This window comes from Pseudophryne corroboree, chromosome 3 (genome assembly GCF_028390025.1).
Source record: "Pseudophryne corroboree isolate aPseCor3 chromosome 3, aPseCor3.hap2, whole genome shotgun sequence".
Taxonomy (NCBI): Eukaryota; Metazoa; Chordata; class Amphibia; order Anura; family Myobatrachidae; genus Pseudophryne; species Pseudophryne corroboree.
Window position 1 is genome coordinate 465,370,067 of NC_086446.1, and position 23,134 is coordinate 465,393,200.

At 46.9% G+C, this 23,134-nt stretch overlaps 1 protein-coding gene across 6 annotated transcripts in view; it reads right to left on the reverse strand.

Annotated features, from left to right (window-relative positions):
• The window catches only part of ENGASE (endo-beta-N-acetylglucosaminidase), a 165,870-nt gene that overhangs the window by 77,569 nt on the left and 65,167 nt on the right, over window positions 1-23,134 (reverse strand). For 5 of the 6 annotated variants that reach the window (XM_063960711.1, XM_063960714.1, XM_063960712.1 and 2 more), the window contains 4 exons: window positions 17,418-17,575; window positions 17,153-17,301; window positions 15,516-15,675; window positions 15,198-15,301 (listed from right to left, as the gene is read on the reverse strand). In XM_063960711.1, the coding sequence (XP_063816781.1) occupies window positions 15,198-15,301; window positions 15,516-15,675; window positions 17,153-17,301; window positions 17,418-17,575 (571 nt within the window). The remainder of the gene's footprint in view (window positions 1-15,197; window positions 15,302-15,515; window positions 15,676-17,152; window positions 17,302-17,417; window positions 17,576-23,134) is intronic. The other variant, XM_063960715.1, reaches the window with a different exon arrangement.

The following is a 23,134-nucleotide window of genomic DNA, read 5'->3' on the forward strand; positions in this document are numbered from 1 at the left end:
TTTGAAGTGCCGGCTCGCCTGATCACCCCATCTATACCCCATGGTACTGAACTCCGGCGTCCCCTATGGATGATAGAGAAACATACTTATTCAGCTACTGTGGAAATAGTAAGCACAGGGGTAATATCTTTACTAGATTGGTTATAAGCTTTTCTACCAAAAAGGCACCAATAAACATTGTGTATGTTAACAAATATCTACAGCTAATTCCAACTCAACAGGGTTACAGCTAGTTTAGCAGATTTGTAGCTATACACATCGGTGGAACCACGGGATGCAAATCAATTTGCCGGCTGTCGGGATCCCGATGGTCAGGAAACAGATGCCGGAATCCCGACAGCCAACAATGCTGCCGGCAGGAATCCCGGCGCACAGGGGCTTTTCTCCTGTATGTATCTATAGCCGCCAATTGACCCAACACCCATAGAGTGAGACTAGAACCTGTTGCGAGCGCAGCGCTGCCGGCATTCTGGCAGACCGGGTGACGCTGTCTGGATTTTAACAGCCGGCATCCTGCCTGCCGGTAAATAATATGTATTCCGGAACTACCATTGGTGAGCAGGTGCACTGCACAGGGACCCTGTGGACTAATGGGTCCACTGCCGAACAGACTGTCGAAGTCGAAAATATTAGACTCACACGCATTTCGTGCAAACACCACACAGAGTGGCCTCCGTGCGGGTGCTTGTTCTGCCATGCGTGCGCATACTCGCACGTTGCGTATATTGGCTCACGAGGTCCTGCGTATTAGCGCGTGGTATGAGTAAATACGGTAGCATTCGCATGGAAAAGCCACAAAGTCATATCTGATATTTAATCCACATAGCGCATAACTTACACATAGCCTACACGCACCACACCAGCAAGTTACATTTGCTTCAGAGGTATAACAGAGGGATTCAACTTTACAGGACATGAGGGGACAGAATTAGGTTAGGAGGTGGTGTTTGGTATCCAGCTGTACAGTATTTCAAGGGCAATATTCCGGTGGAAGTTTGCAGAAAGTAGCACGCTCCTGCGCATAGATATGCGCAGGAACGTAATATTAATATTTCGCTGTATTTACTGTACTCTTGATATTCGGCGGGAACCCAGTGAAGGACATCTGCGAGTGCACCTGGACCAGGCATCACCCACCTATTCAAACCGACCTATGACCCCTCCTGTACTGTAAATGACCAGCCCTTTGACCTATGGATGAAGAGGTTACAGTTCCCTTTGTTTCATGCTTTGGACTATTGTATAAAAGCCAAGCCACCTGGCCGGTCACACACATTCTCTGAAGGTCATCTTTCCAGATTGACTGAGGACCGGGTGGCGCAGGCGATCAAACGTATGTATCATTGGTTGTAGCTCCTTCTCTTGTGTTATTGTATTTCTGTTGTACCCTTTTAAGTAAATATTTGTTGCTGCGTTGGACCACAACATTACATTACAATTGGTGTCGCATTCCTTTCCTGTTAGGGGTTATAAAGTGTATTGCGCCGCACGTGTAGCTACTTTGTGCTTACGCAACGTGTACGCATTTCATAGGGGTTTACACATACACGCTTAGCAGTCACAGCGGCCTGAACATTCCTGTATTTAAGGTATTGCTTTGTCTTCCTGTAAGTTAAACAAACTTAACAAGACCAACAATGAGGTTTCCTCTGGGTCACTGCACAACCATTTTGAGCAAAATCAGACATCTGGCTCAGTGAAGGGAGCAGGGTGGTCACCACTAAGTGAGGAACCTGCTCCTTACCTCAGGGAGGCAGGGTTGACCTTGTGTGTGCAGCTGCATCCGTTTGTCTGAGCAGGACTGATAGGGGAGTCCTGCTGCCTGTCAGCATTGTTGATCGCAGGCGCGTACTGCCACTAATTCCAAGAGCTGTGAATTCTTTCTGAATCACATCTGTCTGTGAATTAAAGGCAGCTTACGGCCGGTGTAATTGGCGCTGTTAGAGCCTGCCTGACCGAATGCCAAACTGAGGAAAGCACAGGGGGAGGGGCCCCCTCTCACAGACAGGACAGTGGCCACTGTGTTCCACTACTGGAAATGATTGGAGTGCAGGTGTTGCTGTTGCAAAGTTATAGAGGCACACCAATGGGTGACTGAAACTAAGAACAGTTCAGTTACTTAACAGGTGGAGTTGGCTTACTGATAGATAGCAGGTACAACCATACCCACTGTTACATGTACACTGGTGATGGAGCAGAGCTGGAGTGGATCCGGGTTTCATGCAGCTCACCAGATGGTAAATGTGTATACTGCAAAAGGGTAGCTGTGCAGGGATGCTGAAACAGCTTAATGGCAGGTGTTAACCAGGTTTCTCATTGTAGCTACAGTATGTAGGATACTTCTGTCTTCCACTATGTCACTATACAGTCTTATTTAGTAAAGAAATAAGATGGCCCTGCACACTCTCAATGATCTTGGTGGCAATCATGGGTTAGGGCATGAGGCGTCCTTGGAGGACAGGAAGACTAGAGTCTGTGCAGCAATACACTGTTCTTTCAACACCCACCACCACCAAGTTACATCTCCCCTGTTCTCCATACAGCACAGGACTGTGTGATTGTACTCTTGTTGCCCTCTCACGGTCACTCTGTGCCTCCCTCTGCCACCCACTGCTTCTCCCCAACACCCTCTGGCATGTGGCATATTATGAACTTGGAGTGGGTCAGGGGAGGTGGGCCCACAGTATATTTGTGCACCTGTGCCCACCACTCACAACTTCCGCCACTGGCTATACACGTAAGAATTACATATAACTGTCCTGCAATTAGTTAATTTGTTTGTTTCTAGTACGTAAACTATTTGTAGTGATTTATATGGCTGTAACTACTTAAAAATCATCTGAAAAGGAATTCCTGTGAGTGCCAACACATGTTCAATGTGTGCAAGACTGGTTGCGTCATATGTACCAGTCAATATTGTGAGAGTTGAGGAAAAAAAACCCATACCAGATCTTGCCCCCATACACACTAAACCAAAGCTGTGCCCAAAACCATGCGAAGTGCTTTAACACGGCCAATGAAGAACCTGTACTAGTAACTTCTGTATGATAAAGGACAATTTCATTATCCATACACAACACAGAGCACTTTAAATGCAATGCAGAACCCTCTAGGTCTGTAGCAGCGGCGGAAATACAGAAACGCACCCCATAACTGCGATGGCTATGCTATAGAGAACCCTTCAGATTTCTAGGGCCAGTGCTATGCAGTTTCCAAAACTCCGATAGAGATACTATACAGAATCTGTTTACATTGTCAATCTCCAGTGACAATATAAACAGTAGTCCTAGAACTCAGGTGGTGATACTAAACAGAACCTTCAGACCTCTCTGCTGGAGATATTATACAAAACATTCCGGTCCACAGTGGAGATACTATACAGAATACACATATCTATGGTGGGATACTATAGCAAAGATCTCTTTGCTATAATATTATGCAGTCACTCAGATCCCTGTTGGAAACAGGTGCTCAATGCTCCTCACTTACACAGTACACTCTTATTGGGAAGTGCTACAAAATGGTCATAAGGTCTAGATGGTTCCAGACAATAATGCCTCAAATATTATTCAGTGTTGTCCAAAACATTTCATACAGTTCATGGATTTGAAAAAGGTACATAATTAAATAATACACCACTGAAAAAACAGGTCCTAAAAACAGTTTCCCATACATTGCAAGTAAATAAGTAAAGGCAATAGGCAGTTTCTTAGTTTTTGAAAGCACAGATCCCAACAGTGGCATATCTGTAATGGGTGCGGGCTGTTCAGTGCACATGGTCCCCATGGTCTAGGAAAAGGTATACTTCCCTATCCAGAGTCCCGCACGGATCAGCAGGAAAAAGGAGATTTATAGTAGACTTACCATGGTTAAATCTCTTTTTACGAAGTACACTGGATTCCATAGGGAATAAATCGGGGTGTAGAGTTGGATCTTGATCAGAGTCACCAACAGGCTAAAGCTTTGACTGTTCCCAGGATGCATTGCACCGCTTCCTCTATAAACCCGCCTCCATGCACTGGAGCCGTTTCATTAACCAATTCAATGCAGTAGCAGGTAAAAGACAGTAGACGTTAGTCACATAAAACCACATTCTCAACAGGAGAAGGGACTAGCGGCTAATACTATACAAACCCAAAGAAGGAAGTGCGTCAGGGTGGGCGCCCCGTGGAATCCAGTGTACCTCGCCGAAAGATTTAACCATGGTAAGTCTACCATAAATCTCCTTTTCTGCAGCGGGGTACACTGGGATTCCACAGGGAATACATCGGGGATGTCCTAAAGTAGTTCCTCATGGAAGGGGACGCACTTTAGCGGGCACAAGAACCCGGCGTTCAAAGGAAGCATCCTGGGAGGCGGAAGTATCAAAGGCATAGAACCTTATAAACGTGTTCACTGAGGACCACATAGCCGCCTTGCACAATTGTTCAGCGGCCGCGCCTCGGCGGACCGCCCATGAAGGTCCAACAGACAGAGTAGAATGAGCTTTAATAGCAGCAGGAGCTGGAAGACCAGCCTGTGCATAGGCTTGTGCAATCACCATTCTAATCCTTCTGGCCAAGGTCTGCTTATTCGCATGCCAGCCACATTTGTGAATACCAAAAAAGTACAAAAAACGTATCTGACCTCCTGAGGGAGGCAGTCCTCCCTACGTAAATACCAAGAGCCCGTACCACATCCAAAGACCACTCTTTGGAGGACAAACCAGAAGAGATAAAGGCCGGAACCACAATCCCTTGGTTAAGATGAAAAGATGACACCACCTTAGGTAGATAACCAGGGCGAGTTCGAAGAACTGCCTGGTCACGGTGAAAAATCAGAAAGGGTGGACGACAGGACATAGCGCCTAAGTCAGACACCCTCCTAGCAGAGGTAATAGCCAGTAAAAACACGACTTTGGCCCTCATTCAGAGTTGTTCGCTCTTTGCCGATTTTCGCTATATTGCGATTAGTGCATGCGGTTAGTTATTTTACACAAAAGTTAGGTATTTTACTCACGGCATAACGAGGATTTTTAATCGTTCTGGTGATCGTACTGTGATTGACAGGAAGTGGGTGTTTCTGGGCGGAAACTGGCCGTTTTCTGGGAGTGTGCGAAAAAACGCTGGCGTTTCTGGGAAAAACGGGGGAGTGTCTGAAGATACGGGGGGAGTGTCTGAAGATACGGGGGGAGTGTCTGAAGATACGGGGGGAGTGTCTGAAGATACGGGGGGAGTGTCTGAAGATACGGGGGGAGTGTCTGAAGATACGGGGGGAGTGTCTGAAGATACGGGGGGAGTGTCTGAAGATACGGGGGGAGTGTCTGAAGATACGGGGGGAGTGTCTGAAGATACGGGGGGAGTGTCTGAAGATACGGGGGGAGTGTCTGAAGATACGGGGGGAGTGTCTGAAGATACGGGGGGAGTGTCTGAAGATACGGGGGGAGTGTCTGAAGATACGGGGGGAGTGTCTGAAGATACGCTGGGTGTGTTTGTGATGTCAAACCAGGAACGAAACTGACTGAACTGATCGCAATGGCTGAGTAGGTCTCGAGCTACTCAGAAACTGCTAAGAAATTTCTATTCGCAATTCTGCTAATCTTTCGTTCGCAATCTGCTATGCGAAGATACACTCCCAGAGGGCGGCGGCTTAGCGTGTGCAATGCTGCTAAAAGCAGCTAGCGAGCGAACAACTCGGAATGAGGGCCCTTAAGTGTAAGACATTTAAGATCCACAGACTCAAGAGGTTCAAATGGAGACTCTTGTAGGGCATTTAAGACAACAGACAGATTCCATGGAGCCACAGGAGGGACATAGGGAGGCTAAATCCGTAAACCACCCTGAGTGAAAGTATGAACATCAGGAATAGACGCAATTTTCCTCTGAAACCCCACTGACAAGGCAGATATATGAACCTTGAGGGAGGCCAGAAGAAAGGCCCAAATCTAGGCCTTGTTGCAGAAAAGCCAAAAGCCTAGAAGATCTGAACGAACAGGCATCATAATTCTTTGCAGCACACCAGGTGAAGTAAGAGTTCCAGACCCTGTAATAAATCAGTGCAGAAGCCGGTTTGCGGGCCTTCAACATAGTCTGAATAACCGCCTCAGAGAATCCTTTGGCCCTCAGGAGTGAAGCTTCAAGAGCCACCCGTCAAAGCCAGTCTGGGCAGGTCTGGATAGACACACGGGCTCTGAACGAGGAGGTCTGGGCGTTGAGGAAGCAGAATAGGACGCTATATCGATAGACCCTGCAGGTCTGAGAACCAATGTCATCTGGGCCACGCTGGAGCTACTAGAAGTAGCATTCCTCTTTCTTGCTTGAACTTCCGTAGTACCTTGGGCAGGAGAGACACTGGAGGGAACACATAGGGCAGCCGAAAGTTCCATGGAATTGCCAGTGCGTCCACGAACGCCGTTCGAGGATCCCTTGTCTTTGATCCGAAGACCGGAACCATGTGACTGTGTCGAGATGCCATCAGGTCTACATCTGGTAGGCTACACTTGTCCACTAGGAGTTTAAAGACTTCCGGATGAAGACTCCATTCTCCGGCGTGAACGTCCCGACGACTGAGGAAATCCGCTTTCCTGTTGAGGACCCCGGGAATGAACACTGCAGATATTGCTGGCAGAAGGCGTTCCACCCAACGGAGTATTTTTGATACTTCCAGCATTTCCATGCGGCTTCAAGTTCCGCCTTGATGATTTATGTACGCCACCTTGGTGGCGTTGTCGGATTGTACTTGAACAGACCTGTTCTGTACTAGAGGCAGGGCTAGTGTCAACGCATTGAACACTGCATGCAATTTCAGAATGTTTCTCAGGAGAAGAGATTCCTCCCTGGTCCACCGACCCTGGAAAGAGTGTTGCTCCAACACAGAGCCCCAACCCCGCAGACTGGCATCCGTTGTCAGAAGGACCCAGTTGGAGATTCAGAAGGAACGGCTCCTGCTCAACTGTTGGTCCTGTAGCCACCAGCTCAGTGACAGACGAACCTCCGGAGTAAAAGGAGATCATTTGAGACCTGATCCGATGCGGCAGGCTGTCCCACTTGGAAAGGATTAACCTCTGCAGAGGGTGGGAATGAAATTGAGCGTACTCCACCATGTTGAAAGCCAACACTATGAGGCCTAGTACTTGCATCGCTGAGTGTATTGACACTCTTGGGCGAGAGAGGAAATATCTGATCCTGTCCTGAAGTTTCAGGACTTTCTCTGGAGACCAAAACAATCGTTGGTTGTGTGTGTCCAGTAGTGCCCCCAGGTGCACCGCGCTCCGAGCAGGGACCAGCGAGGACTTTTTCCAGTTGATGAGCCACCCGTGGGATTGTAGGAATTGGACCGTTCGTTCCAGATGACCGAGGAGAACCTCTTGGGATTTCGCCAGGATCAGCAAGTTGTCCAGATACGGCAGGATCCTGATTCCCAGACGCCAAAGAAGAGCCATCATCACGGCCATGACCTTGGTGAAGATCCTAGGGGCCGTGGGTAATCCAAAAGGCAGTGCCTGGAATTGATAATGTAGTTTAACAATAGTAAACCGCAGATATTGCTGATGAGACATGGCAATAGGTATGTGCAGGTAAGCATTCTGTATGTCCAGGGATACCATATAGTCTTCGGGTTCCATGGCCAGCACTATAGAGCGCAGTTTCCATACAGAATTTGGATACTTGTTCAAAGATTTGAGGTTGAATATAGGCCGGAAGGACCCATTTGGCTTCGGAACTAGAAACAGGGTCGAACAGTATCCCCTGCCTCTCTGAGACCGAGGTACCGGCACTACCACTCCTGTGTCCAGGAGGGATTGTACAACCAAGTGTAGAGCTTGCGCTTTTAACGGATCCACCGGGATAACAGATGTGCAGAACTAGCGAGGGGGACATCTCTTGAAAGAGATTGCGTACCAGTGAGAGACAACTTCCCGCACCCAGACGTCCGAAGTGGTCTTTAACCTGGCCTGGGCAAACTGCAGTAGTCGGCCTCCCACCCTGAGGTCTCCCAGGGGGAGGCCCGCCCAGTCATGCAGCAGGCTTGTCTTGTTTGGAAGCAGGCTGACGGGGGCGGCCCAGGATTTAGATTTAGTGGTTTTGGAAGTACAAGCCTGTCGCAGATACGCCTGACCCTTTGCTTTCCCTGGAGGTCGAAAGGAACAAAAGGTGGTACTCTTAGCCTTCGGAGCAGAAGGATTAGTATTTGGGAGATACGCAGTCTTTGCAGTAGCCAAGTCAGTTACAATCTTATTCAGATCCTCCCCAAATAGGATGGCTCCCTTAAAAGGGAGCACCTCCAAGGTCTTTTTGAAGTCCAGGTCCATCTTCCAGGACCTCAACCACATAATTCAACGAGCCAGGATAGACGTAGTAGATGCCTTGGCCGCCATTACACCGGCATCAGAGGCCACCTCCTGCATATAGTGGGAGGCTGTGGTAATATAAGACAGATATTATCTGGCAGTGTCAGAAAAATCCTGAGGCAGCTCATCCTCAATTGCCTGAACCCAAGCTTCAATTCCTTTCGCAGCCTAGGAGGCTGCCATAGTGGGTCTGTGTACCGCACCAGTAACAGTGTAAAACTCCAAGCATCCCTTCACATGCTTATCAGTCAGGTTCCTTCTGGTGAAGTGACAGTGGTGACAGGCAGAGTAGATGACATCACAAGACGAGCGACATGAGAGTCCACCGGCTGTGGAGTTTCCCACTTGTTACTCAACTCCGCAGAGATAAGATAACGAGCTAGCATCTTTTTAGACAGGGAAAATTTATTTCCTGGCGACAACCAATGTCAATTAAGTGGTCAGAATGTGGTAAGACTACCTTAGCAACCTTCTGACGTTTGAATTTATCAGGTTTCTTAGACGCAATGGTAGGCTCAATGTCATCATCTATTTGAAGAATTAGCTTAATAGACTCCACTAGGTCAGGATCAACAACCTGGGTTGTATATTCCTCATCAGAAGCAACTGTATCAGTGTCTGACGGATCAGTATATTCCCCATCCTCATCGGAAGAATTATCTGAAATATTAGTGGATTGTGAGGAAGAAATGGTCCTTTTAGATGACCCCTTTGCCCCAGAGGGTCGTGGAGTAGACAATTGTCTAACCACGGATTGATTTAATTGTTATAATTGGGTAGACAGAGTATCCGCCCAGGGCGGATTAACCACAGGGACAATATGTGGCTACAATGGCACTGGAGGTCCCACAGGGGGCGTATGACGTGTCACAAGTGTACTCCGTTATATTTGAGAACGCTGCCCAAGGTGGGTCCTGATTGGCGACAGGTGCTGCAGGTTGACTGGGTGTACGGCACTCAACGCCTGAACCAGCAGCTAAACCTTCCCCCTGAGGTAAATCCGTGGTGCCAGTACTGAAGGATGCAGAAGCATCTGCGGATTTCCCGCCCTGTATGGCAGACTTTATAAGGAATGTAGCCTCAGGGCGTAATAGTACAATATAGCCAGACAAACACAATACCTGCAAAAATCCCGTTATGCGACAGTAAACACCGGACAAAAGTGTGTTTGTGTGTGTGTGTGTGTGTGTGTGTGTGTGTGTGTGTGTGTGTGTGTGTGTGTATGTATTATATATATCTATATATCTATATCTCTATCTCTATCTCTATCTATCTATCTCTATCTATATCTATCGCACCTATCCCCTCAGGGTACAGAAGATAGTGATAGCAATATGTGATACAGGAGAATGGAATCCCACACAACAGCTACAGGCATATGTACAATGCAGAAGTTATTACATATAAACAATAAAACTGCACTGGACTAGTAATTTACATATAAATATGCATGAGTATAGATATGACAATGCACAGTAGATACTGGATGTATATCACATAATACTTGTACCAAATATTCAGATAGCAGTACACTTGTTCTTAACTAACACTGTCTAAAATGACATGTAGAATACTTAAGTGCCTGTAAATGCACAGCGCTGATGAGGCAGGCGGCTTTACAGAGGAGACAGAGCCCTGCAGTCCCAGAGATCAGCCCAGCTAGTAGTGAAGATGGCGCCAAAATCTGTCAGGGTATGAGGGAGAGTGAAATGCAGCTCCAGGGCGGGAACACCAGCAGTAGATGGCACCCGGAGCTGGGGGAGGGGCTATAGGACAGCTCCTTGTCCCCTATGCTGGTCCTCACCACCGGGTACTGTGGAGCCTATATCAAACGGATTTTAGTAAATCCGACATGTGCTCCCTTGCCCTGGTGAATATAGTGGGGTCCCTGTGCGGTACAGTGTATACACCAGCAGCGCGGTCCATCTCCTGGGACCGCGATTAACCGGCGGGTCTCACCTGGGGGACCCTCTTACCTACTCCCTGATGCGCAGCCACGCGATCCAGGAGAGCAGCGGTGGTGTGCCTGATGACCGGTGCGCCTCCGCTGCAAGTACCCGGGAACCCAGTCACGGGAGTATGCAGCGTTGCTGGGGAGGTGATGGAGCCGCAGCACAGAATGTCAGAATGACAAATAGTGCTGCGGCCCTTGAAGTCTAAAAGCTAGAAAAGCTCTCTTCAGTGCTGCCTAGCGCAGCGCCACCTGTTAGTGACCTGCACTGCACTGCAGACAACAACTTACAAACTGAGCTCCAGTGCAAAGAGGCGGGGTTATAGAGGAGGCGGTGCAATGCATCCTGGGAACAGTCAAAGCTTTAGCCTGTTGATGCCTCGGATCAAGAGCCAACTCTTCACCCCGATATATTCCATGTGGAATCCCAGTGTACCCCGCTGCATCGGAACATGATGTGGGCGGTATATTCCAGGAGATCCGCGCATGCGTAGTAGACTCCCATCCTCTCTTAATAGGCCCTTGGTTCACAGTATATGCAACGACCACAGAGCACATATTAGCTGGAAGAGTTTGCGTGGCGATCGCAGAAATTCCGCAAGGAGCCCATTTGCGCTCGCCCCGCTGTCGACATGCCGGCAGTCGGGATCCCGGCACAGGTGTGCTGGCTGCCGGGTACCCGGCCGCAAGGCAAACTACACTACACCCAAGTAATGAACTGATTCTTAAAGATCATGAAAAGCACTTATGTAGATAATTCCACAGGTATGAGGCAGCTTATCAACTGAACAGCATCAGCGAGAGCCTTGCTGGAAATACATAAATTTAAAAAAAAAAATCCCTGTGGCATGATGAGAACATGCGTCTTACAGAGCCATGATGCTATCAATCAACACTAAATGGCTTCGAGCTGATTGGTCAGAGTCTGGGAAAGCCGCTTTGTTAGCTGCATTGTGACTCATGTGAACACTTTGACGTGGGGAAAGACATTTTATTTTAATTCATTTAAAGCAACAGAATGATTATTACGGACATGGTGATACATTTAATAGTATATAATTATGCTTTATGTATTCACACAATATTATGGGGTATATGCAATTGTGGGCGAATCGCAGCAAATTATCGCCGTTTAATTCGACACAATTCGACAGGTGAATTCCGGCAGGTGGATTTTGCCGCAAATTAAAAAAACGGGAAAAACCCAGAAAAAAATGGCGTGGGGTCCCCCCTCCAAAGCATAACCAGCCTCGGGCTCTTCGAGCTGGTCCTGGTTCTAAAAATCCGGGGGAAAAACTGACAGGGGATCCCCCGTATTTTTAAAACCAGCACTGGGCTCTGCGCCTGGTGCAAAAAATACGGGGGACAAAAAGAGTAGGGGTCCCCCGTATTTTTTACACCAGCATCGGGCTCCACTAGCTGGACAGATAATGCCACAGCCGGGGGTCACTTTTATACAGTGCCCTGCGGCCGTGGCATTAAATATCCAACTAGTCACCCCTGGCCGGGGTACCCTCGGGGAGTGGGGACCCCCTTCAATCAAGGGGTCCCCCCCCCAGCCACCCAAGGGCCAGGGGTGAAGCCCGAGGCTGTCCCCCCCCATCCAAGGGCTGCGGATGGGAGGCTGATAGCCTTGAGAAAAATGTCAGAATATTGTTTTTTCCAGTAGTACTACAAGTCCCAGCAAGCCTCCCCCGCAAGCTGGTACTTGGAGAACCACAAGTACCAGCATGCGGGAGAAAAACGGGCCCGCTGGTACCTGTAGTACTACTGGGAAAAAAATCTCCAAGTACCAGCTTGCGGGGGAGGCTTGCTGGGACTTGTAGTACTACTGGAAAAAACAATATTCTGACATTTTTCTCAAGGCTATCAGCCTCCCATCCGCAGCCCTTGGATGGGGGGGGGGGGGGGGGGGGGGACAGCCTCGGGCTTCACCCCTGGCCCTTGGGTGGCTGGGGGGGGACCCCTTGATTGAAGGGGTCCCCACTCCCCCAGGGTACCCCGGCCAGGGGTGACTAGTTGGATATTTAATGCCACGGCCGCAGGACACTGTATAAAAGTGACCCCCGGCTGTGGCATTATCTGTCCAGCTAGTGGAGCCCGATGCTGGTGTAAAAAATACGGGGGACCCCTACTCTTTTTGTCCCCCGTATTTTTTGCACCAGCACCAGGCGCAGAGCACGGTGCTGGTTTTAAAAATACGGGGGATCCCCTGTCAAATTTTCCCCCGCATTTTTAGAACCAGGACCAGCTCGAAGAGCCCGAGGCTGGTTATGCTTTGGAGGGGGGACCCCACGCCATTTTTTTCCTAGATTTTACCATTCCAGCTATAAAAAAAAATAATATATATTTTTAAAAATATATAAATAATACTTGTGCCTCCAAAAAAGACAAACCAAGTACCTAATCCCTTCTAATATAAATAGATATGCTATTACCAAAAAAAAAAAGCACCAAAAAAAACATGTTTTAATTTTTTTTTATTGGTTTCACCCTCCAAAGTGTGGCGGATTGAAAATGACGAATTTACTGTCTAAAAGCACCGTTGTCGAATTTCCAAACTTGAATTGAATACACTTTGGTCGAATTGCAGCACTTGTATCATTGCAGAAAAATCGAATTTGACAAGTGTCGAATTTCAAAAAGTCGAATTTTGAAAGTCCGTTTTTTTGACGGAAAGCACTGAATTGCATTGACGATTTTTTTTTTTGGGCGAAAAATTCCCGGAATTCGACAATTTCAGGAATTCGACCGCAATTGCATATACCCCTATGTGTATATGCTCACTTACATGATTTAAAATCTGCACAACCAACCACATGTATAATTATGTTTTTATGGGAACAGATTTAGTACATAGCCTTTTACATGTAAATGCCACCAATTCTATAATATGGACAAAGCATCTTACTTCTGGACATATCTGAGGGACATGCACAAAAATCCTGGATTACGGGCATAAAATTATACATCTAATTGCCAGCATAAAATTTTCACTTGATCCAGCAAACTTATTGCTGAGCGCATCCTTTGGTTCTATCACTGACCTACAAATAATGGGCCCTACACACTTGCCGACCCGCAGCCGATACGGCCGGCGGGCGACCCAGCGGCGGGGGTGGGGGGTGTGGTCACCCGGCTCCATAGCAGTGCATGCTAATATGGACAAGATTGTCCACATTGGCCTGCATGTTTAAACGAGCCGTGTAGGCACCAGCGATGAACGATGCGCGGGGCCGCGCATCGTTCATCGCTGGTGCCTACACACTGAAAGATATGAACGAGATCGTTCCTATCTTTCACTGGTATCGACCAGTGTGTAGGGCCCATAAATGTTACGGACGGTGTCTGCTACCAAATAGCCTCCCACAGGACAAAATATATCCCCCGGCCCTAGTGTCCATAACTATAGCGGTTTTATATGGAAAACATTAAGGGGACGATTCAGAGGTGGATGAAGTCGCCCATCTGCCACTATTCAAATGTCTACAGAGTCCTCCCCTGGTGTACATCTGTGAGTATGAATGTGCAAGTACTGAGCCGCCCACTGTCAGTGCCTGTACAAACCGTCACACCATCGGAACTTGCACTAGCCCTATGGCGGGTGCAGTTTCTTTATGTGGGCGGTTGAACTTGTGTGTACGCAACCACTTTCACTGACACACCCATGACACTTCCATAACACTCCTATGACACAGAACATCTTCATGCTTGCGCTCAGCCATTTCCATGTCACCTCCCAGGAATGCTCACTACATTTCTATACAGTTCTCCATGCGTGTTTGAAATCGCAAATGCGTCTTCTTTCAAACACAATCAGGAGGCTCACGGCTGCGTCCACCCATCTCCATCAAGCGGGACGTCGCTTGCTGGAGCCGCGTGGACGCTGCCGCTGGGTCCCCGCTCTCCCCAGTCTTCTGCTCACTTATCTCAATCCGACTTTTTTTAAAGTCGGATTTAAATTGTCGGAAACGGGGCTAAAACCTGTCGGGTTTGGCCCGCTTCCGACAATGCATGTTCAGCCGCCAAATCAGCGTGCGTTCCGACAAGCCAGGTTTCCCGACTTGTCGGAATAAATGGGGCCCTAATGAATAGGTCGGAACCCCTTCCGACCTAAAACTGTCGGAAGCTGCAGTCTTTCCAACAAGACGGCAGCTTTCCAACAGTTATTGAATATACCCCATAATGGGATTTTAAGATGGGGCATCCCCTTCCTTTAAATTAGGCGCCAATATTAGATTTTAAAACATAAGCCAGTTGACTTTTGCAATTCCTAGAACTCAAACTTCCTTTTCCAAATTGTTTTAATTACTGTCCTTTCCATATAATAAAGTAATTCTGAAAAATATTCAGGGGTGTCCAAAGTGTTATTATGCTGTCCACTATCAGTGGCCTCAACATCAGAGGGCTGCACACTAATCTGATAATAAAGGATGAAGGGTATTTTTGGTCCGTCATTTAGCTTTTGGCACAATTTCATAAAATGGATAAAGTTGTTGCACAGAGCCTCAAAATCTTTGTACTCACAACTATTAAGTCCAGTTCTTCTATCCAGGGTTACCCTCATTACCAGGATTGGTCACCTAGCCCTTAACCATTCTAATTTACAACTCCACTCTGTAAAGGTCTTTTGTAATGGCAGGATGAAAGGTCGAGTATCCCTTTATGTGGGGGACACATTACTTTATCGACTAGAATTCCTTAATCAAAGCTATTTTATACACTATGAACTAAACTTTTTTTTTGTTTTTTTTTCTACAGAAATAAACTCCCCCTTAGTAGGTAACTTAATTTTGCTTCCTGGGGAACATAATGCATCTATTTAGACATTTCTCCTTTAGAACTTAATAGTTTAAAATATATATTATTTAAAGAAAATGGTCTCAAATATACATAGGTGGTGCATTAAGCTCTTACCTGTGTTGATTCTCCAGGAATTGCTCCTTGTTGAAACACTCATACACCCAGCCAGGAGCAAAAAGAGCAACAGAGAAGCCATACTGCCGGATCATCTGCAATGACTAAAGCAAAATACAATTTCAGATCACGGAAATGGCTACACTAGCTACAGTAGGCTAGATGTAGCAAGTATACCAATAAGATGATATACTTGTAAAGGATGAGGTATCCATAGAAAATGGGAAAACGCCCATGTAGGAATTAAGAGGGGGTTATTGCACTATAAATGGCAAAAGCAGCTTAATAGCATAATAAGACAAGAATACACAAATATACCTTGAAGGTTTCAAACTTTCCCCCCACAACGTCTCCCCGAGCGAAGATGTCCACTCCAACATAAATATCTGTCCTACGTGGCTCTACTGACATTCGCTGCAAGTGCTCCTCTTTCCAATTGTAGTTTGTGAATATTCCATCACATGCATTAAAAAACTGTCTATGGAGATAGAAGACATATTTGACACACAGGACACAGGTCTAATACAGAAAGAGAAAGCTGGAAAAGCCGTTAGACTCTAGAATCTATAATTATTTATTTATTTTTGATGAGATCTGGTCAATTTTAATATGAGATTTATTGTTGGAACAATTATTCCTATAAAGATGGTAGCCTCAAGCATTCACAGGATCAACACTTGGCGGTATCAAAACAGGGCAAGTCTCCTTCGTTCCAAACCAATCCTGGCACTAGGTAGGTCACAGCACATCGGCTAGCATGTACATGCTCACTGACAAGGAACCCGAAATGGTCCCTTAAGAGGCTTTGCATTCAATTAGCCCTGAAGTAGACACACTTATCGGGGACTTTGTTTCCCCTGCCTCAGGTAGGCAAAAATCAAATCCCTAATAACCAGGCATTTTTTTCCCCCCAAACACTGTCGCAAATACACATACTGTAGGTTCATGACTTTTCACAGATTCTATGTGTTTTTCCCGGAAAAACATAGGCTAATTGATTAGCCCCCCAAAAAAAGTTGCAACCACATCACACAATACATCATTCTAAATGATCAGAAACCAAGAATTAACCTTCCTTACCACACCATACAAAACATTAAACCCATTACTCTAGGGGCATATTCAATTGGAAGCAGGTTGTGTCACAGGGTCTGTTCTCTGAGGTAAGGTGCCAGGATATCTCCAATTAGAGGCTTGTTATTAACCCAGAGGCAGCAATTACATTGCTGCTTGCACCTCTAGAGGTTTTGAGTGTGATGCAGTCAGAATTACAGATGTGACACTGTTCATCCTGCAAACGAGCTGAAGCAAAAGCAAATCATTTGCCACGATATGAGAGCCTGCGTATGAATGCTGTGACTAGTCGCAGCACAGTGCACATTATCGCTGCTGCAACATGTACGCACATGACAGGTGATTATGTGCAAGGTGAACAGTGCTACATCTGTAACTACGGCCCCTGCATCTCCATTTCTGAAATGCATGCAGACACTATTTAACAAACCATTCATATATTAAGCACCAACCTATACTACAAGAAAACTGTGCATTGAGTTACTGTACATGCATATCAGAAATTACACATGAACAAAGAAACCTGGCAAAAACAGCTTATACCACTGAGAAACATGATTTTCAGTAAACCAAATAGAATAAAAAGAAATAAAATAAAAATATGATGAACTTTGCAGGATGACAGCTATGCAATTATGGAATAATGTGGGAATGTGATGCAGTCTGTTTATGCGATTACCGTTTCTAAAGCAGGTCACAAATAAAATAAGTCAAAAATATTATTATGCAGATAAATAAAACAGCAATCCTTATATTGTTACATTGTTGTGTCTGGGATTAACTAGAAGAAAGTATCAATTTCTCATGGTGGCAGAGACATCTAACGATAATCTTAAAGTATTTTAATAAAGTTAAACTTAATTGAACAGGATGAAAATTACCTATTCTCATCATTAAGTTCATTCTGCCATCGCAACTCTCCACTGTGGACCACACTGTCATACCAAAGGATCTGGCCACCCGGGACTTGTGAATGCAACCTTTCTGTTAAATAGGAGAGGAACAAGGGGACGCGGGACACTGCAAGCGGCTAGATGTGAAAAATGCATGACAAAGGATTAGGGACATGTAATACGTGCTATGTTAAACACACAAGACATAGGATGATAAGGCGAGTGAGGGAAACAGGAAAGATTGGTTACTTACACTAAGTACATTTTCAATGTTCACCAACCATCCATCAAAGTGAAAGAATTGTGCCAGGGAAACCATCTGATCTGCGACTACTTTATATGTAGATTCGTCACCTCCCAAAAACGACTCGCAAACCTTTGCGCCATCTTCCCATTCGGAGATAAAGGTCCCTAGGTGATGGTAAATGCTTACATCAACAAAATGGTTTATTGAGTATTCATCAATGAGTACAGAGTAGTATTGTGGGTATATGCCATTCAGCATAACAAATTAAGGCAATGCACAATAAGTCACTGGTAAGTGAAAAGGAGATTTATGGTAAGACTTACCATTGTTAAATCTCTTTCTGTGAGGTACACTGGATTCCACAGGCAATAACATCGGGGGTGTAGAATTGGATCTTGAGCTGAAGCACCAACAGGCTAAAGCTTTGACTGTACCCAGGATGCACTGCACTGCCTCCTCTATAGCCCCGCCTCCAGGCACTGGAGCTCAGATTCGTTAACCAGTCCAACGCAGTAGCAGGTAAGAGAGACAGTAGTGTTAGTCACATAGACCCACATTCTCACGACAGGATAAGGGACTAGCGGCTAATGCCATACAAACCCAAAGAAGCTAATTGTGTCAGGGTGGGCGCCCTGTGGAATCCAATGTACCTCACAGAAAGATTTAACCATGGTAAGTCTTACCTGGGAGGCGGAGGTATCAAAGGCATAGAACCTGATGAATGTGTTCACTGATGACCACGTAGCCGCCTTGCACAATTGTTCAGCGGACCAAGTAGAATGGGCATTGATAGAAGCAGGAGCTGGGAGTCCATCCGGCGCATAAGCTTGTGCAATCGCCATTCTAATCTATCTGGCCATGGTCTGCTTATTCGCAGGCCAGCTACGTTTGTGAAAACCAAAAAAGTACAAAAAGAGAATCTGACCTCCTGATAGAGGCAGTTCTTTCTACATATATATGGAGAGCCCGTACCACATCGAAAGACCGCTCTTTGGAGGACAAGCCAGGAGAGATAAATGCCGTAACCACAATCTCTTGGTGAAGGTGGAAAGATGACACCACCTTAGGTAGATAACCAGGGCGAGTTCTAAGAACTGCCCAGTCACGGTGAAAAATCAGAAAGGGTGGACGACAGGACAAAGCGCCTAAGTCTGACACCTTCCTAGAAGCGGCAATAGCCAACAGAAAAATGACCTTAAGCGTAAGGCATTTAAGGTCCACAGACTCAAGAGGTTCAAACGGAGACTCTTCAAGGGCATGAAGAACAACATACAGATCCCATGGAGCCACAGGTGGGACATAGGGAGGCTGGATCCGTAATAAGCCAGAGTGAATGTATGAACGTCAGGGATACAATTTTTAGCTGAAACCACACCGACAAGGTAGAAATGTGAACCTTCAGGGAGGCCAGGCGAAGTCCTAAATCCAGGCCTTGTTGCAAAAAAGCCAGAAGTCTGGAAGTACTAAACTTGTATGCATCAGGTGAAGTAAGAATTCCAGACCCTATAATAAATCCGTGCAGAAGCCAGATTGCGGGCCTTCAACATAGTTTGAATAACCGCCTCAGAAAATCCTTTGGCCCTCAGGAGTGAAGCTTCTAGAGCCAAGCCGTCAAAGCCAGTCTGACCAGGTCCAGGTAGACATAAGGGCCCTGAACGAGGAGGTCTAAGCGTTGAGGAAGTAGAATAGGACGCTCTATCGAGAGACCCTGCAGGTCTGAGAACCAAAGCCGTCTGGGCCACGCCGGAGCGAGTAAAGGTGGTATTCCTCCTTCTTGCTTGAACGTCCGTATCTGGTCAAGAGAGACACTGGAGGGAACACGTATGGCAGCTGAAAGTTCCATGGAATTGCCAGTGCATACACGAAAGCTGCTCGAGGATCCCTTGTCCTTACTCCGAAGACCGTAACCTTGTGATTGTGTCGAGACGCCATCAGGTCTACATCTGGTAGGCCCCACTTGTCCACTAGAAGTTGAAACGTCCTAACGACTGAGGAAGTCCGCTTCCCAGTTGAGGACTCCCGGAAGGAACACTGCCGATATGGCTGGCAGATGGCGTTCCGCACATTGGAGGATTTTAGACACTTCCATCATTGCCATGCGACTTTGAGTGCCGACTTGATGATGTACACCACCGTGGTGGCACTGTCTGATTGTACTTGAACAGGCCTGTTCTGTACCAGAGGCAGGGCCAGTGTTTAAAAATGTAACCCTGCCCATGATTCCAGAATGTTTGTCGAGAGGAAAGATTCCTCACTGGTCCACCGACCCTGGAGAGAGAGAGAGAGAGAGAGAGAGAGAGAGAGAGAGAGAGAGAGAGAGAGAGAGAGAGAGAGAGAGATGCTACAACACCGCGCCCCAACCCCGCAGACTGGCGTCCGTTGTCAGGAGGACCCAGTTGGAGATCCAGAAGAGACAGCTCCTGCTCAAACGTTGGTCCTGTAGCCACCAGCTCAGTGACAGACGAACCTCCGGAGTCAAGGAGATCATTTGAGACCTGATCCGGTGAGGCAGGCCGTTCCACTTGGAAAGGATTAACCGTTGTAGAGGATGGTAATGAAATTGAGTGTACTCTACCACGTCGAACGCCGACACCATGAGGCCTAGCACTTGCAGCGCTGAGTGTATTGACACCCTCTGGTGAGAGAGGAAGTATCGTATCTGATCCTATCCTGAAGTTTCAGGACTTTCTTTGGAGACCAGAACAATCGTTGGTTGTGTGTGTCCAGCAATTGCCCCAGGTGCACCATGCTCTGAGCAGGGACCAGCGAGGACTTCTTCCAGTTGATGAGCCACCCGTGGGCTTGTAGGAAATGGACCATCAGTTCCAGATGACTGAGGAGAAAATCTGGGGAGTTCGCCAGGATTAGCAAATCGTACATATACGGCATGATCCTGACAACCTGACGACATAGAAGAGCTGTCATGACCTTGGTGAAAAATCAGAGGAGACGTGGTCAGTCTGAAAGGCAAGGTCTGGAATTGATAATGTAGGTTGCCAATAGCAAACCGAAGATATTGCTGATGCGACATGGCAATAGGTATGTGCAGGTAAGCATCCTGTATGTCCAGGGACACCATATAGTCCTTGGGTTCCATGGCCAGTGCAATAGAGCGAAGAGTTTCCATACAGAATTTGGATACCCTCACAAATTTGTTCAAAGATTTGAGGTTGAGTTTAGGCCGGGATGACCCATTTGGTTTCGGGACTAGAAAAAGGGTCAAATAGTATCCCCTGCCTCTTTGAGACAGAGGTACCGTCGCAATGACTTCAGTATCTAGGAGAGATTGTACAACCAAGTGTAAAGTCTGTGCTTTCAGCGGATCCGAAGGGATAACCGTCAATCAGTACTGGTGAGAGGTGTGTCTCTTGAAAGATATCACGTAGCCGTGAGAGACAACTTCCCGCACCCAGGCATCTGAAAAGGTCTTTAACTAGGCCTGGGCGAACTGCAGAAGTCGGTCTCCCACCCTGGGGTATCCCAGGGGGAGGCCCGCCTCGTCATGCAGCAGGCTTGTCCGGTTTGGAAGCAGGCCCAAGAAAGTTCAGGTTTGGGATTAGAAGATTTGGAAGTGCAAGCCTGTCTCAGGTACACCTGACCCTTTGCTTTACCTGGAGGTTGAAAGGAACGAAAAGAAGTACTCTTAGCCTTCGGAGCCGAAGAATTAGTACTTGGAAGAAACGCAGTCTTGACCAATGCCAAGTCGGTTACGATCTTGTTCAGATCCTCCCCAAATAGGATGTCTCCCTTAAAAGGGAGCACCTCCAAGGTCTTCTTAGAGTCCAGGTCCACAGACCAGGACCTTAACCACAGAATCCGGCAAGTCAGGATAGACATAGTAGATGGCTTGGCCGCCTCCTGAATATAGTGGGAGGCTGTGGTAATATATGACAGATATTGTCTGGCAGTGTCAGAAAAATTCAGAGGTAGCTCTTCCTCAATTGTTTGAACCCATGCTTCAATGCCTTTTGCAGCCCAAGAGGCTGCCGTAGTGGGTCTATGTACAGCAGCTGTAAGAGTGTAAATAGACTTCAAGCAACCCTGACAGGCAGAGTAGATGACGCCACAAGACGGGTTTTATGTGAGTCAACTGGTGGCGGGGTTTCCCACTTGTTACTCAACTCCGCAGAGATAGGATAACGAGCTAGCATCTTTTTAGACAGGGAAAATTTATTTCCTAGAGAAGACCAGGACTCCTGACGTATATGTCAATTAAATGGTCAGAATGTGTTAAGACTAATTTAGTAAACTTCTGATGTTTGAACTGATCAGGTTCTTAGATGTATCAAGAGGGTCAATCTCATCATCAATCTGAAGAATCAGCTTGATAGCCTCCACAAGGTCAGGAACATCAACCTGTGTTGTAGAATCTTCATCAGAAGCAGCAGTATTAGGATCTGATGGATCAGTATATTCCCCATCCGAAATATTAGTGGATTGTGAGGAAGAAATGTCCCGCTTAGATGACTCTTTGGTCCCAGTAGGGCGAGGGTTAGGTTTTTGTTTAACCAAGGACTGATTTAATTGCTGTAACTGGGCTGACAGAGTATCCGCCCATGGTGGATTAACTACAGGAACAATATGTGGCTGTAATGGCACAGGAGGTCCCACAGGAGGCATAAGTCTTGTTACAAGTGTAGTCAGCATATTTGAAAATGCAGCCCAAGGTGGATCTGCCGCAGGTGCTGCGGGCTGAATAGGGGGTGCAGAACACCCAGTACCTGGACCTTCAGCAGAAATCATTTCCTCAGGTAAATCCGTGGCGCCAGCACTGCATGATGCAAGAGCGTCTGCGGATTTCCCGCCCTGTGCAGCAGACATTATTGGGAATGTAGCCTTAGGGTGTATCAGTACAATATAGCCAGACAAACACAATACCTGACAAAAAAAACCCTAAGATATGTGACTGCAAGGATTTAAGTGGTATGAGGTGACTGAAACACACAGTGAAAAATACAAAACAGTATATCCAGTGGAACACTACATGGTATATGAGACCCTGACGCACTTAGTTCCCCAGGGTACAGAATATAGCGATAGCAATATGTGTGATACACAGACTAGAAACCACATAGCAGCTATAGGCACACACAGTCACAGGTACAATGCAGAAATTATTACATATAAACAATAAAAGACTGCACTGGACTAGTAATACTACATAGAGATATGTATGTATACAGATATAACAATGCACAGTAAACACTGGATGTATATCACAGAATACTTGTACTAAATATTCATATAGTAGTGCACTTGTTCTTAACTAACGCTGTCTAACAGACATGTAGAATACTTAAGTGTCCTGTAAATGCACAGCGCTGATGAGGCAGGCGGCTTTAGAGAGGTGACAGTGCCCAGAAGTCCCAGGGTCAGCGCAGCTCTGTGAAATGGCGCCCAAACGCTGACAGGGAGTGAGGGAGAGAGATGCAGCCCCAGGGCGGGAACACCTGCTGTAGATGGCGCCTGGAGCTGGGGGAGGGGCTACAGGTCAGAACCTTATCCCCTCTGCTGGACTTCACCACCAGGTACTATGGAGCCTATTCTAAACAGATTTTAGTAAATACTACCTGTGCTCCCTGCCCTGGTGGATATAGTGGGGTCCCCGCACGGCAACAGTATCCACGTCAGCGGCACTGTCCGTCTCCTGGGGCCGCAACCGGATCGCGATTTCGGCGGGTCCCACCTTGGGGACCCTCTTACCTCCTCCCTGAAGTGCGGCC